Source organism: Thalassophryne amazonica, chromosome 21 (assembly GCF_902500255.1).
Source record: "Thalassophryne amazonica chromosome 21, fThaAma1.1, whole genome shotgun sequence".
In the NCBI taxonomy this organism is placed as follows: Eukaryota; Metazoa; Chordata; class Actinopteri; order Batrachoidiformes; family Batrachoididae; genus Thalassophryne; species Thalassophryne amazonica.
This window is the reverse complement of record NC_047123.1, coordinates 31,374,780-31,389,371: the sequence shown is the minus strand read 5'-3', so window position 1 is coordinate 31,389,371 and position 14,592 is coordinate 31,374,780. Positions and strand designations below refer to the sequence as shown.

General features: G+C 41.4%; 1 protein-coding gene across 1 annotated transcript in view; it reads left to right on the top strand.

Annotated features, from left to right (window-relative positions):
* The window catches only part of atad2b (ATPase family AAA domain containing 2B), a 53,574-nt gene that overhangs the window by 27,757 nt on the left and 11,225 nt on the right, over positions 1-14,592 (top strand). Inside the window, exons 23-24 of the mRNA XM_034161822.1 lie at positions 782-904; positions 4,874-4,987. Of these exons, the coding sequence (XP_034017713.1) occupies positions 782-904; positions 4,874-4,987 (237 nt within the window). The remainder of the gene's footprint in view (positions 1-781; positions 905-4,873; positions 4,988-14,592) is intronic.

The following is a 14,592-nucleotide window of genomic DNA, read 5'->3' as shown; positions in this document are numbered from 1 at the left end:
ATCACATGCTCTTTCATTTAACCCCTTTATCGCCCACCCTCAAACGAGACTACGGTGCCCAATATGTCCATACTCAGACCCTGCATATAGTAAAGTGTGCATGCAGATGTAAAAAAAAAAATGCACCCATCCTCCAATTAGGCTAAAGAATATGGCAGATGGTAACCTCTGTGCCACTCACTACCTGAACTGTTCTGTAATGAGATGGTCTGTTTACAGTGACTGTGCTGTTAGCCTGCCTCTCCAGCATGGTCTTTATTTTCCCTCCATGAATGTGAATCCCAGGGAATTAAAAAACAAAAGGAGGATTTAATGATACTGTGGAAGATCTATGGCGAAAGGTGCATAAGTGTTAGTGTAAACGCTGCATGTAGAAATGTATTTCTTGAATGTCTGTTCTTCCCACACCAAAAACAGCCTATCCTTTTTTCTTTTAAAGATTAATTTTTGCAATCTGTGAGAAAATGCTGCAATCCTTTTTCTCACAGTCACATTGGAATCAGTGGGGGCTTGATGCTCGCGAGTCTTTACCTTATTTATATCCATGATGGAGTATAGAGAACATGCAGCCTGCAACTGCAAACCTGCTTAACTTTTTTGACATTGGTACAGGAAAAAAAAGGACAACAGTGGTACTTGGGAACAATCCAAGTGAATTATTGCTATGTCACAGAGAATCTGGGTGGCCAAGAGCACACCCTTGAACATTCACACGTATTCTTGCACACCTTTTTGAGTCTGACACCAAGTGTGCCTTTCCACTGTCCTCCATCAAATCCAGACAAAGTGATCCGGCACCGAGCTTGCAGTTTAAAGGACACAGCACATGCCATATTTGCTGCCGAGCTGGACCCAGAGTTTGACCGCATGTGTGAAGAAATCAAGGAGGCGCGCAGGAAGAGGGGTAAGAACACATTTTAGAATGGAGCTGGTGTGATTTTAATCATTTTTCCCCTCTTGCTAGGGAATGTCAACTGTCATATGTACAAATAAAGTGTAACTCCCACTGTAATGTGTAGAAGGCTTCACACTACAGCATCACAGCTTTTGAGGAAACATTAGCAAGAAAGAGCATACTTAATGAACACTTTGCTTAATTAATAGTTTGTTTAATCGCGGTGTTTTGATTTTTATGAGAAATACTTTCTTCACCTGTAGTTTTGTTTGTCCTGCTCAAATGTAATGAAAAGAACATCTGGTTCTTCTCATTATGTCCAACAGTGTGAGACTAATATTGCTCTTCTGAAAGCATCATTTATTTGTGACAATACCATTATTTTGGAGAACACTTGAGTAATGAGCCTTACACAGGCTGCGTTGGCTTAGTAGTTCCCTGTCTGTTGCAGCTTCCTCTCTTTTTCCTTTTTTGGGGGGGAAAGGTTGTGATAGGAGCCTGCTTTTGAGGGAGAAAGTGTTGTTGAGCCCAGTAGTACTTGATGATGCAGTCACGGCTTTTAGTGGAGAGTATGTGGTGCAGAAAGGAGCAGTGCCCACGGCTTCAGTGTTCCAGACAGTACCCTCTGCGCTCGCCGTCTGCACCCTCACTAAAATGGCTCCAAACAGTGCTGAATGAACTTCAGGGTAGATGTAAAACAAGCTGCTACACAGAAACACAGGCATTATATAACTGATGAATGTTTAGTGGCTGCTTTTGTCAAATTTTATATGTAATAAATGTAAACATTCCTGTTGCTATGCCTGCCCACTTGGAGTAGAGTATTTAGACCTTCATGTAATAGTATTTCCACTACATGAGTGTATTACACTGTATGCTAACCAATAATTCAGATATATCCAGCTGACTATTGTGTGCAATCACTGTTGCACTTGAAGAGCAAAATGTTTAACATGAGGTTTTCTCCACCTAATCCCCTTTCTGCTACACAAATAGACTACAGTAAATATAAGCCAGTGTGGTGGCACTGTTGGTACAGACGCAGAAGACTACAAGAAATATGACGTACAGAAAATTAGAAATGTTCAATACTTGGCAAAGGGAATTACAGTAGTGGTGGGAATATTTTAAAGTTTGTAGTTGTTGTATAGAGGGAACTTCACATAGAGGTCCCTCTCTACCCCCAGGCATGACGCAGTCCGCAGCACAAATGTCGTTATTAGTTCCCACTTGATATACTTGTCATTTATATGCCCAGTGCACATTTTCCTTTCATACAATTTGTACTTGTGATCATGTTTGTGCCCATGGGACATGTTGGTCTAGAAATGAGTATAGCCAGATGCAAATCTGGTGTGTTCCATTGTCCATCACCAGAAAGTGTCTGCACCGTAGACTAAAAACCAAGCTGTAAGTTGAAGGCCTTGTTTGGAAATATAACAGTATTCAGATGTAAAATAAACATAATGACCAAAGGAAAATTATCAGCTTTAAGGGACTTGTATCAATTGGCCAGACAAAGGGACCGAGCTGGAAAGCTTGTGCAGCAGGTTAGGGTAGTAAGGATGCAGATGGTTTTGTGCTGACAGGTGAAGAGAGTGTGTTGAGAAGGTGGAGGGAATATTTTGAGGAGCTGATGAATGAAGTAAATGAGAGAGAGATAAGGCTGGATGATGTGGAGAGAGTAAATTGGGAAGTGCAAGAGATTAGTAAGGATGAAGTGAGGACAGCTATGAAGAGCAGAAAGGCGGTTGGTCCAGATGACATTCCAGTGGAGGCATGGAACGTCTAGGACAGATGACAGTGGAGTTTTTAACCAGATTGTTTAATAAAATCTTGGACAGTGAGAGGATGCCTGAGGAGTGGGGATGAAGTGTGCTGGTTCCTATTTTTAAGAACAAGGGTGTGCCAAACTGCAGTAACTACGTGAGCTGATCAACCACAGCATGAAGGTTTGGGAAAGAGTAGTCAAAACTAGGCTTAGAAAACAGATGATCTGTGAGCAGCATAATGGCTTTATGCTGAGAAAGAGCACCACAGATGCAGTATTTGCTCTGAGAGTACTGATGGAGAAGTCCCAAGAAGGTCAGAAGGAGTTGCATTGTGTGTTTGTGGATTTAGAGAAAGATTCTGACAGGGTGCCAAGAGACGAGTTGTAGTATTGATGAGGAATTCTGGAGTGGCAGAGAAATATGTGAGGGTGATGCAGGATATATAAGGACAGCGTGACAGCTGTGAGATACGCAGTAGGAATGACGGACTCATTCAAGGTGGAGGTGGGATTACACCAAGGATCAGCTCCGAGTCCTTTCTTGTTCGAAATGGTGATGGACAGGTTGACGGATGAGATCAGGCAGAAGTATCCATGGACTATGATGTTTGCTGATGACATTATGATCTGTAGTGAGAGTAGAGAGCAGGTTGAGTCTAGCCTGGAGAGGTGGAGATATGATCTGGAGAGCAGGGGAATGAAATTCAGTAACAGCAAGACTCAGTACACATCTGTATGAGAGGGAACCCAGTGGAATAGTGCAGTTACAAGGAGTAGAAGTGGTGAAAGTAGATGAGTTTAAATACTTGGGATCAACATGTCCAAAGTAATGGAGAGTGCTGTAGAGAGGTGAAGAAGAGAGTGCAGGCAGGGTGGAGTGAGTGAAAAAAGGTGGCAGGAGTGATTTGTGACCGAAGAATGTCTGCAAGAGTGAAGGGGAAAGTTTACAAGACAGTAGTGAGACCAGCTATGTTGTATGACTTGAGACAGTGGTGCTAAGAAAAAGACAAGAGGCAGAGCTGGAGGTGGTAGAGCTGAAGATGTTGTGATTCACTTTGGGAGTGATGAGGATGGACAGGATTAGGAATGAAGATATCAGAAGGACAGCTCAGGTGGGACGGTTTGGAGACAATGACAAAGGTGAGATTGAGATGGTTTGGACATGTGCAGAGGAGGGACTCAGGGTATATAGTGAGAGGGATGCTGAGGATGGAGCCACAAGGCAGGAGGAGTAGAGGGAGGCCAAAAGAGGAGGATTATAGGTGTGCCTGAGGGAGGACATGCAGGTGGTTGGTGTGATAAGATACAGAGGACAGGGTGAGACAGAAATGACTGATCTGCTGTGGCAACCCCTAACGGGCATAACCGAGTGAAGAAGAAGAATAACCGTGGATTGGGCCATTATTGTAAGCTGCCTTTACAAGTTTCACAAGGAGTCCCGAAGTGAACCATTTGAAACAGCAGCGTATCTGCTTATAATAAATCATTAAGATGCGTTAGGACGCCCGTGCTTTGACAGGAAACACATTGCACATACTAATTAAACTGTCAGCCTAAAACAAAAACAAAAAGAAAGCTTACTCGAGTTGCATCACAAACAGTTTGACAGATAAACTGTTCTTAACTTACCTTTTTAAAAGTACTGCAAGTTACAGGTTGCTGTTCATCCAGTCGTTGTGCTGGTTTTGATTTTATTTTTGCAAGTAAAGACTCAAGGTGCTAAATTAATATAGTTGGTGCAAAAATGTTTTAAATATACTAAATATTCAACTCAACGGGTTGCTGGAAATAGCTGGGCGCTACTTGACGTCCATTTGTGGCAGTAATGAAATGTGGAGTGTGTTGGGCTATTTCTTCATGACAAGATTCATGGAGTAATAATTCGTTTTGCAAAAGACTTGAACCTATCAGTTGATGTCAGGGTTGAAATATCTCATTTTTGGAGCTGTTGCATCTTATCTACTCATATGCTTTTGATTCCCCATAACAATAAAGCGCTTAAAAAAAAAAAAGATTTACCTGTAAGGAGTCCGCGAAATGGACACACAGATGTAACGTCCTGTTGCTTGACCATTGGACGTGCAGCGGCGTGTATTGGCTCACATTTTTATTATCTGTCAGACTGCATCCCTCAGCTTTGCGTCACATAAAACATGCACTCAAGCTACTGTCTGATGTCGGTAACTAATAATCTTTTGGAACTACAGACTTCCAGACGCCAGTGCCTGGCACCGTAGCAACCAGAAAGCAGCCTGCCACAGGAGAGGAGCAGGCTGGGAGCAGCAGTCAGGCTGACGCCGCAGAGAAACCGTCCACCCCGAGTGAGTGTTCCAATCTAAAACCTTCACATCACACACTCAGAACAAGTTGACATGGTGATGCATTTAAGTGCCTTGTATATCCCAGCACACCCTTTCAGTTTGATGAGTCTGACATTAATGTGCATTACGCTGTACGGGAACGTTATAGACTCTCCACAACATATCGATGCTTTTTGTTTTCAAATGCATATTGTCATATATTTAGGCTTGTGAAATGTAAATAATTGCTGCAGTTTTACCTGTCTTCAAACCATATATTCAGCATGCGTCCACATTTTGTGTATAGGATTACACGCAGTGTGACTTAGGTGGTTTTTTGCACTGTATTGTATATGAACGTCTCAGGAGATTGGCATTGCCTGATGTACTCAAACCACCCTGGCTGGCATCAATAATCATTCTGTGATCAAAATCAAACTGCACTAATGAAATTTCTTGAACCTCTTGATGGACTGACCGGTTTGAACAAGTAGATATCGAGCTGCTGTCACACAGTTGGCTGGTTACATCTTTGCATTAACACGCAGCTGTACAAATATGTATGATTAAATTATACCTGTTTATTTTTGTACAAACAAGGCAGCTACAGTTGGAGCTAAAAGTTTGCATACACCTTGCCAAAAAGTTTCCCCCAATTGCACACGCTCTGTTTTATCAAACAGTTATTAGTACGGCCATAGTTACACGTACGTACAGCTCTTCATCTAAGATCCAGAGTCCTGCTGTCACACATTGGTCAGGTTATTTGTGGATCCCTGAAGAATAACAATTGGGTTTTTATTTGCAGTACTTTAATGAAACTGTAGGTGGCAGTCTGTTTGTTTGTAAATGGCATAGATTCTTTTTTCCAACCTAAAACCTACAGAAAAGTGAATAATTTAAAACAGAATTTGCACATTTTCCACTCTAAGAGGATTAAAATAAGTATGAAGTAATTCAAAGTTGATTAAAAGCAAAGTATTGCGAGGGATCCAATTTGTGAGTTGAACCAAACCTTGAGCTTGTTCCATGTCCCAGCAGAGTCACAACAGTATGTGTATCTCCATGTTTTATGTACATACACATGTACGCACACTTTTATCAGCAGCGGTGAAGTAACACAGCAGAGAGCCGCCTCATTAGTAAGTCTGCTCTCTCAGAACATGACCACGCCACACGTTAATTGCATGTCCACCTGTGGAAAACAGCGTGAGCAGAAGGGTGAAGGTGAGCCCAGTGATGACCAGGTTAACGAGACCATTACCTTCACAGTTCTGAGATAAACTTGCTTTATTTTTAATCTGGGGAAAATTCCCGCAGCTTGTGCCTGGATAAGATGTGGCAAATGACACTGAGCTAAAACGGGCATCATAATTGGCACAGACTCTGCAGAATGCACACAGCAGTGTGGGGACGGCGTGGGAGCTGTGCAGTGCCAGAGCACCTACAGCTAAAGATTCACCTACCTGTTATTGTTATCTAATCATCAGATGCCTTTTTAGTGTGAAATTATGTAAAGTGCATCTTCATTCAGGTTCTAGACCTGCAAGAACCTGCTTCTCCAGTTTGTTACCTTGCAGCAGTTACGTCTTTGTGTAGCCGTGGCTCGGGGACTGTTTATGTTTGGACCAGTTTGCTGCTTCATTCATGTGGGTTAGTTGGGTTCAATATGGCTGAATGGCTCATTGAGTTCATTGAGATTAAAGTTTGTTTCTGTGATATATTTGAAAATGGAATCCAGTCCTCTTAAATAAGTTTACGTTAGACAAGTGTTTCCAAAAACTGTCTTCTTGCGTGTTGAAATTGAATATGTGAACTTATGGTGACTTTATTGCGATACTAAAGCGTGCCGTCATTAGCCGACACCCTGGGTGACTGGCTGTCTGCCTCTAGTCCGAGCTACTCGTTATTGGCTAATGACAATGTCTAATCTCCCACCCAATACAATACAATTCATAATGGTCTGTTGGGATTTGACAGTAAATGGGGTGTGTGCTCCTCTTGTTCTGAAACAAAGAAGTCGGCAAAATATTTTGTAAACCTGGAGAAACCGGGTTTGGAATATGGTTGCCCCCCCCCCCATGTCTTCATTTTTTAAGACTTTAGCTTTTGCGTTGACTAATGAAGGGTCATAAACTTCCCGCACTGCCTAAATAAGCCTTGAAGTGTAAATGGGTTTGCAGTGTTGACTGTTCAACATAAACAATGCAAAACAAACGTCTACTTGATTTATCGCACTGGTGACAGCAGTTTCCAAATGAACCGTCGGCATACGGCGTCTGCTTTTATATGCACGAAATCTATACTCTGGTATTTAGGAACACCCCGTCACGATGATAAATTAGTGGAAGTCTTTTCTTCATCTCCCTTTTTACGCATGATGCCTACATCATTTGAGTATTGCTAATGATGTTAAACGGAGAGCAAACTAACATTTTCCCCGAGATGTTTGATGTTTTTCTTGTCAGAACAAATCCCTTTTTCCCCTCTCCCTTCAAATTAAATTATATATTGTGAAATATGCTACATTTAAAGAGGAGTTTCTTTTGTTCTGAGGTTCACTGCCAACAGAATGGCTGTCGTACTTTAAGCTATAGTCTTTATCTTTACAGCCAAATGTCACAGATGCGGACCACCAATTTAGAAGCTCTTGGGAGACTCGTTATCAGCCTCCACCAGAGACCTAATTAATTAGGCTAACTCACTTGATTAATTTTGACATCGGCATGTGTTCTCACCTGGAACGCCTCAACAAGGCGGCTATTAGTCTAATTGATCAGCGTCACTTGCTGTCAGGTACACAAGCATTTCAAAACTGGCATAATTGTTGTAATTGTTGTAATTTTGTGTCCGTCCCCCCATGTGAAATTTTAGCTACAATTTTTCAGAAGTCACATGGGAGAGATAAGCCTAGATTTGAACTGTTTTTGTGCATGAAACTCCTTTTCTGGTTCCCTCCAGACAAAAGTTGCACTTATCACAATTTCTAAAATCACAGCCACAGAAGCCTCCTACAGAGGGGTCATGGGTGTTTTGGTGGCTTCCCTCACTATTGTTCTATAGTCTAGGTCAGCAGATTTTGCCCCTTCCAGCTCAGTGTTTCTTGGCATATCATTATGACCATTTATTTATAACTAGCAAAACAGAACCCTGTAAAGTGTAAAACCATTGTTTACTAATGAATTACTAAAGGGTTTTTTTTTGTGTGTGTGTGTGTCATATTATTTATTACTGCCTTATTGAAAAGTGTGAATGCTGGTTGATGCAAAAGACAAGTAAAGCAATCAGAACTATCGCTTTTCAGCTACGTATGACCCTAACTGTAGTTGTTTGAACACCTTTTCTCTGTGGTATGTTGTGACATTGAAAGGTTTAAAGGCCAGTCTCTGCAGAGGAAAGCACATCTGTATCCGTCTTAAAGCGGTTTTGTCTGGCTCTTGCCTTTCTGTCTCCTTCCGTGCCTTGCCTCAAACCTGAGAAGTGGCTGTTAGCTCAGATATAACGGAGTCACGACAGAGATGAGTTGCACTTTTTGGGAGTGTGGCTTCTTCTTGATGGCTGAGGGTGTTTCTGAATGAAGGTGATAAAAGCAGCAGTGGTGGTGGTGGATATTGAGGTGTCCCTGCCAGGTCAGTCGGAGATGGAAAGATACTTTACTGCTGTTAATGCACAAAAAACACACACAGAACACTGTGGATTCTATTAGCCCTTATGGACAACTCTGTCATGGTTTATATGTTTCTCTTCCTTCACTTTTCTTCTTCTACCCTCTGTCTCTCTCAAAGGAGTAGAAAATCCAGTGCCCATTACCTGCGCTGTAGCCCAGAGTTCATTCGTAGTTCATCGCCATCAAGATTTGGTTCTAACGCTGTGCTTTCTCTTCATTTATAGTTAAGACACCCTTCCCCTGTTCTCTTGTCTGTTTGTTGCCGGCCTAATCAAGCGGCCGTGTTCTCGATGGCAGGGAGAATACATATTGTAGTATTAAGTCGTGTGTTGAGCGAAACTGTTTGCTTCCTTTTTATAGTTTCACAAAAAAAAGATCATTTGTAAGATCACCAGGTTGTTTTTTTGTTTTTGTTGTTTTTCTCCAACTGCTGTTTGACAAGCTTGTCATCATTCAACTGTTCGACTGTGTTTATGCCGAGAAGAATAACAATGCAGTCTCTGCATAATGTGTCCTCCACCATCAGTCAATAACACGCCCAAGGCAACCGCCGCCAAGCCGCATTCATGTCGACGAGAACACTGCTTTGTCTTCCCTCTGCCCCACTTTGTATCTGGTATCACGGTAAACAGGCTGCTCCCTGTTGCTAACATCAATTAATCACAAGCCCTTGATGGGATATTTAAAGGAAAATAAACACTTTGGCTTCTGTACCATATAAAAGGTGGCCTGAATGTCTGCTCGGGACAAAAGGACAACAGGCGCACAGCCTGTGACATGGCAGTGGTCATTGTGTTTGGTGAAATAGGTTAATATGGCGGGTCAATGACCTTTGAGATCGCAGAGAGCGTTTGGAGTTGTGAAGTCGCTGGACATGGGTGTTTGGTGGTGCCAATTTCTTTGTAGTAGATTGAGGTTCCTCTCTTACTATACAGTCAGATTAGGTACAAGTGACCACAAGCAACAGAGGCAAAGCGATGAGCTGCGCTTCATTTTCAGTTATAGTTGGTGTTTTGCAGCAGCGAGGCTCTACGGTCGCTATGCCGCCAGCTAGGCAGGTCCAAAATAGACTAGGAGTCTGTTTTGTGTAAATGCTGAGCAACACAACACGTTGACTGCCAGACCGAGTGAAGGCAGCGTAACGCCAGCTGGCTGCTTGCTTGAACAAAATAATCAAACATGGCTGAATACGCGCCGAAAGATAAATCAAATATGTTTGGCGTTTATTCTCATGTTTTGTAAAAGTTGTTGAGAAAGAAAAAGTTATAAATCTAAAAATGCTGTTATCGTAACCAGATGATACCGCTGAAGTGATTTGCAAAGCATTTTACGAAGATGCTAGTATGCTAACTGGCGATGCAGGAACGTCACTGTGAAACAAATCAAACCAACTTTGGTTCCATTAAGCAGTCAGGCATGGAGCAAAAACTCATAGTGACAGTGTAACGCCAAGTAACCACGAGCTGAGCACGCCCCGGGGAACGCCCATCGCGCAACAAATGCTAACTGCTTGTCGCCCTCATTTGTAGCTAATCTGACTGTAAGTTTAGACGCTAACCAGTGACCTCAGGCACCACTTAAGCCGGTTTGGTACCAGGTTTTTTCGGAGGTATCACTCCAGCTCTCCCTGAGGTGCTGCCACGATGTTGAGTTGCACACTTCCGACATCCCGTGGCGCTCAATAAAACGTGCACAAAGTCTTGAAGTGTGCGAGCAGTGAGATTAAGCTGCCATTTTGTGGGCACAGCAGATGTTTGGATCATTGTGGCATCATGCGTGAAATGAATGTAAAATCAACCATGATGCGTCCTGCTTCCACTTACTGTTTTCGGGTGCAGATGAGCTGACATGAGTGTTGATGCCTCTGAGGATTCGGCCTGATTCTGTGGGTCTTATTTACTCACAGCAGTGTTGTTCTGTGTCAGGTTTGACAGTTTTGAATGACAGTGCTGTTCATGGAGGGTTAGTATTTGTCCAGGATATGGTAATATGTGTTTATTACTGTGCAACAGTGTGCTGTGTGTGTAGATATTTATTAAATACAGCCTTGCAGACGTTTTAAGCACCCTGATGTTTCTGTAAGGAACCTGTTTTTTTTTTTGTTTTTTTTTAATTAATCTGTTTCTTGGTAAAATGCCTAGTTTGAAATTTCTAAATGCTAATTTCAAGAGCGAGAGAAATCTGAGGCCCATTAGACCAGTACTTATCCCTCGAGGTTCACTTATCCTGCTATCAGTATTAAGGTTTATCCAATTTTGGTTTCCTACAACCCCTGACAAAATTATGGAATCACCGGCCTCAGAGGATGTTAATTCAGTTGTTTAATTTTGTAGAAAAAAAGCAGATCACAGACATGACCCTAAACTAAGTCATTTCAAATGGCAACTTTCTGGCTTTAAGAAACACTATAAGAAATCAGAAAAAAGATTGTGGCAGTCAGTAACGGTTACTTTTTAGACCAAGCAGAGGGAAAAAATATGGAATCACTCAATTCTGAGGAAAAAATTGTGGAATCACCCTGTAATTTTCATCCCCCAACTAACACCTGCATCAAATCAGATCTGCTCATTGACATTGACCCTATACCACGACATTGACACTGTGTCTTTTTGCAAGGAATGTTTTTGCAGTTTTTGCTCTATGGCAAGATGCATTATCATCTTGAAAAATGATTTCATCATCCCCAACATCCTTTCAATTGTCCAAATATCACATAAACTTGTGCATTTATTGATGATGTAATGACAGCCATCTCCCCAGTGCCTTTACCTGACATGCAGCCCATATCATCAATGACTGTGGAAATTTACATGTTCTCTTCAGGCAGTCATCTTTATAAATCTCATTGGAAAGGCACCAAACAAAAGTTCCAGCATCATCACCTTGCCCAATGCAGATTCAAGATTCATCACTGAATATGACTTTCATCCAGTCATCCACAGTCCACAATTGCTTTTCCTTAGCCCATTGTAACCTTGTTTTTTCCTGTTTAGGTGTTAATGATGCCTTTCGTTTAGCTTTTCTGTATTTAGGCGGTTTCTTACAGTTCGGTCACAGACGTTGACTCCAGTTTCCTCCCATTCGTTCCTCATTTGTTGTACATTTTTCGATTTTTGAGACATATTGCTTTAAGTTTTCTGTCTTGACGCTTTGATGTCTTCCTTGGTCTACCAGTATGTTTGCCTTTAACAACCTTCCCATGTTGTTTGTATTTGGTCCAGAGTTTAGACACAGCTGACTGTGAACAACCAACATCTTTTGCAACATTGCGTGATGATTTACTCTCTTTTAAGAGTTTGATAATCCTCTCCTTTGTTTTAATTGACATCTCTCGTGTTGGAGCCATGATTCATGTCAGTCCACTTGGTGCAACAGCTCTCCAAGGTGTGTTCACTCCTTTTTAGATGCAGACTAACGAGCAGATCTGATATGATGCAGGTGTTAGTTTTGGGGATGAAAATTTACAGGGTGATTCCATAATTTTTTCCTCAGAATTGAGTGATTCCATATTTTTTTTTCCTCTGCTTGGTCTAAAAAAGTAACCGTTACTGACTGCCACAATCTTTTTTTCTTGATTTCTTATAGTGTTTCTTAAAGCCAGTTTAGTTTTGTGTCATGTCTGTGATCTGCTTTTTTTCTACAAAATTAAACAACTGAATGAACATCCTCCGAGGCCGGTGATTCCATAATTTTTGCCGGGGGTTGTACATTGCACCTATGTGTAGTCATCTCAACAAAAAAATGGCTATTTTGAAGCTACATCACAGACGTGCCCAGCAGGTGTCAGACAGATCATTGGTATGATAGTGTCTATAAATATTGGCAGCAACTTGTGATTTGACGCCATGTTTTTTCAGAGCGCCATCCTTTGGGCACTGCATTTGCTGTCTTTATCCGCTCCACACAGAAGCCTATAACGTCTTCTGGGCTGTCTGGGTAGCTTTCCTCACTCGTCTTCCTTCTTGCACAGTTAGTTTTTGACAACTGCCTCCTCCAGATTTACTAGAGTGCCATACTACTTCTTCATAATTGATGGAAATAAAGTCCAAGACCTATTTAGTGACTTGGAAATGTTCATGTATCCATCCCCTGACTGGTCTTAAGAAAACTGCCAATAAAACTGATTATTTATGTGTGTTATGCCAAAGGGGACCATGACTTGTGCAACTTGGCTTTGATATTTTTATTTCATTTATATCAGGTTATAGAGATTTGCTTTAAGTTTGTGTTTAAGGAGGATCATTTTAGACATTTTAGTATGGAGAAGCCTGAATTGCTTTTTCTAGTTGAAATGGCATAAACCAGTTAAAACATATAAAATCCCAAGAGGCTGAACACTATTTCAGCTCACTGTAGATAGATGACATACCTACGTAAGTGCACAAAAGAAATAAGCCTGAAAAGTTGCACAGGAAGGAGCGAGTAATGAAATCTTTCATATGTATAATCTTGCAAGTTTGCGTCTTTGATATAAGGTAATTGCCTTCAAGACAAACAATGGCAGGGTTAATGAAATAGTCAGTGTGTACATTCACTGCCGGTGCACAAATGTCCATATTCATCAACTCTCTCTCTGCAGTTTTATTTCATACGTTTCATTTCTTTATCTGTCAGTATCTTGTGAAGCTTAGCAGTTTTTTTTTTTTTTTGCAACTTACTCACACACGGTTGCTGTCGAGGCATCCCTCATCTCGTCTGCGGTTTCATTGATTAATCAGATGACTGAACACAAACGACACGTTTATTGTTTTGAGATTGCGTTGTCATTCTAGGTAAATCTGGCCATCACAAATTGCATTCAGTGGCTCCTATCTGATGGATTTTTCACAAATGATAGGCGAACCTGCCATTCCATTTAAATTGCTTTTCATGGTAAAGGGGCTGTTTTTCATCCATTACTGTCCGAGAATAAAGCGGAGGCCTAGCCAACATCTCAGGATGTAGGCTGTACTTCAGACAGAAAATTATAGGGAGACTCGGGCTTTTTACATTCAGTTTTTAGCGTAGCGCAGTTGATTTGTCAATTTCAGTAAACATCAGACGCTAACGCCAAGCAGCCTAATGGGGTGTATTCCCTCTTCCTGCCTGGTTCTGATAAGTAGTAATTGACTGGAACAATTGCACAAACATGATGCATTAGAGCTTAATTAGTTGGAATGACTTTGGATTTGTTGGTTAGATTGAAATTATATTTTGAACTTTATGCACTACTTAGATATAGCTTAATAATAAATGAAGTTTTATCTGTTTCCCCATAAGAGCATGGTATTATTAAAAATAGCCAGCTTGTGTATTTTTTATAAATTGAATATTTTAAAGTTTGACCTATGTAAGATATACAGCATTTGCTTCCGCCACACTAACTACTGCTATATTTTAACCTGTACATGTATTTATTTTTTGTTTTTATATGTATCTATACTGATAGCTGTCAAGCGTTGTCTTGTGTATATGTGATGGTAATGTTTCTGGAGTTAATCTCAGTGATCTTCTTCAGACTAGATCAGTGTTCGATCTGAATCTCCCCCCCACCCCGGTTTTTGTCATTGTAATGTTAGTCTTAAATTTCATTCCGACTGCCATTAAAGAACTCTGAAATCTGTCTCGCCTTAAGCTGTAGGAACCCTGAAGGCAGTATCAGAAAATACTAAACATTTTGAAGGAGAATTACATCCACATTCTCAACTTTAAACTATTTAAACTGGCACTTGTGACATGAATAGATGGTGAGATAGAAAGTAGACGCTTCATTGACATAAGTTGTGTGCAGATTGCTAGAATTGCCAGTGTATGGTTTGAAGTGACCAGTGGTGGGTAGTTTTGGACAAGAGCAGGCTGGACAATGTTGTGCACAGCGTCTATCCTGTGGGTGTGTGTGTGGGGGGGTCTAAGGCTGAGACCCCCTACAGTAGTCAATCATGTCTCGGGGCGTAGGGGGATGTCGTGTGTCCTCTGCGTC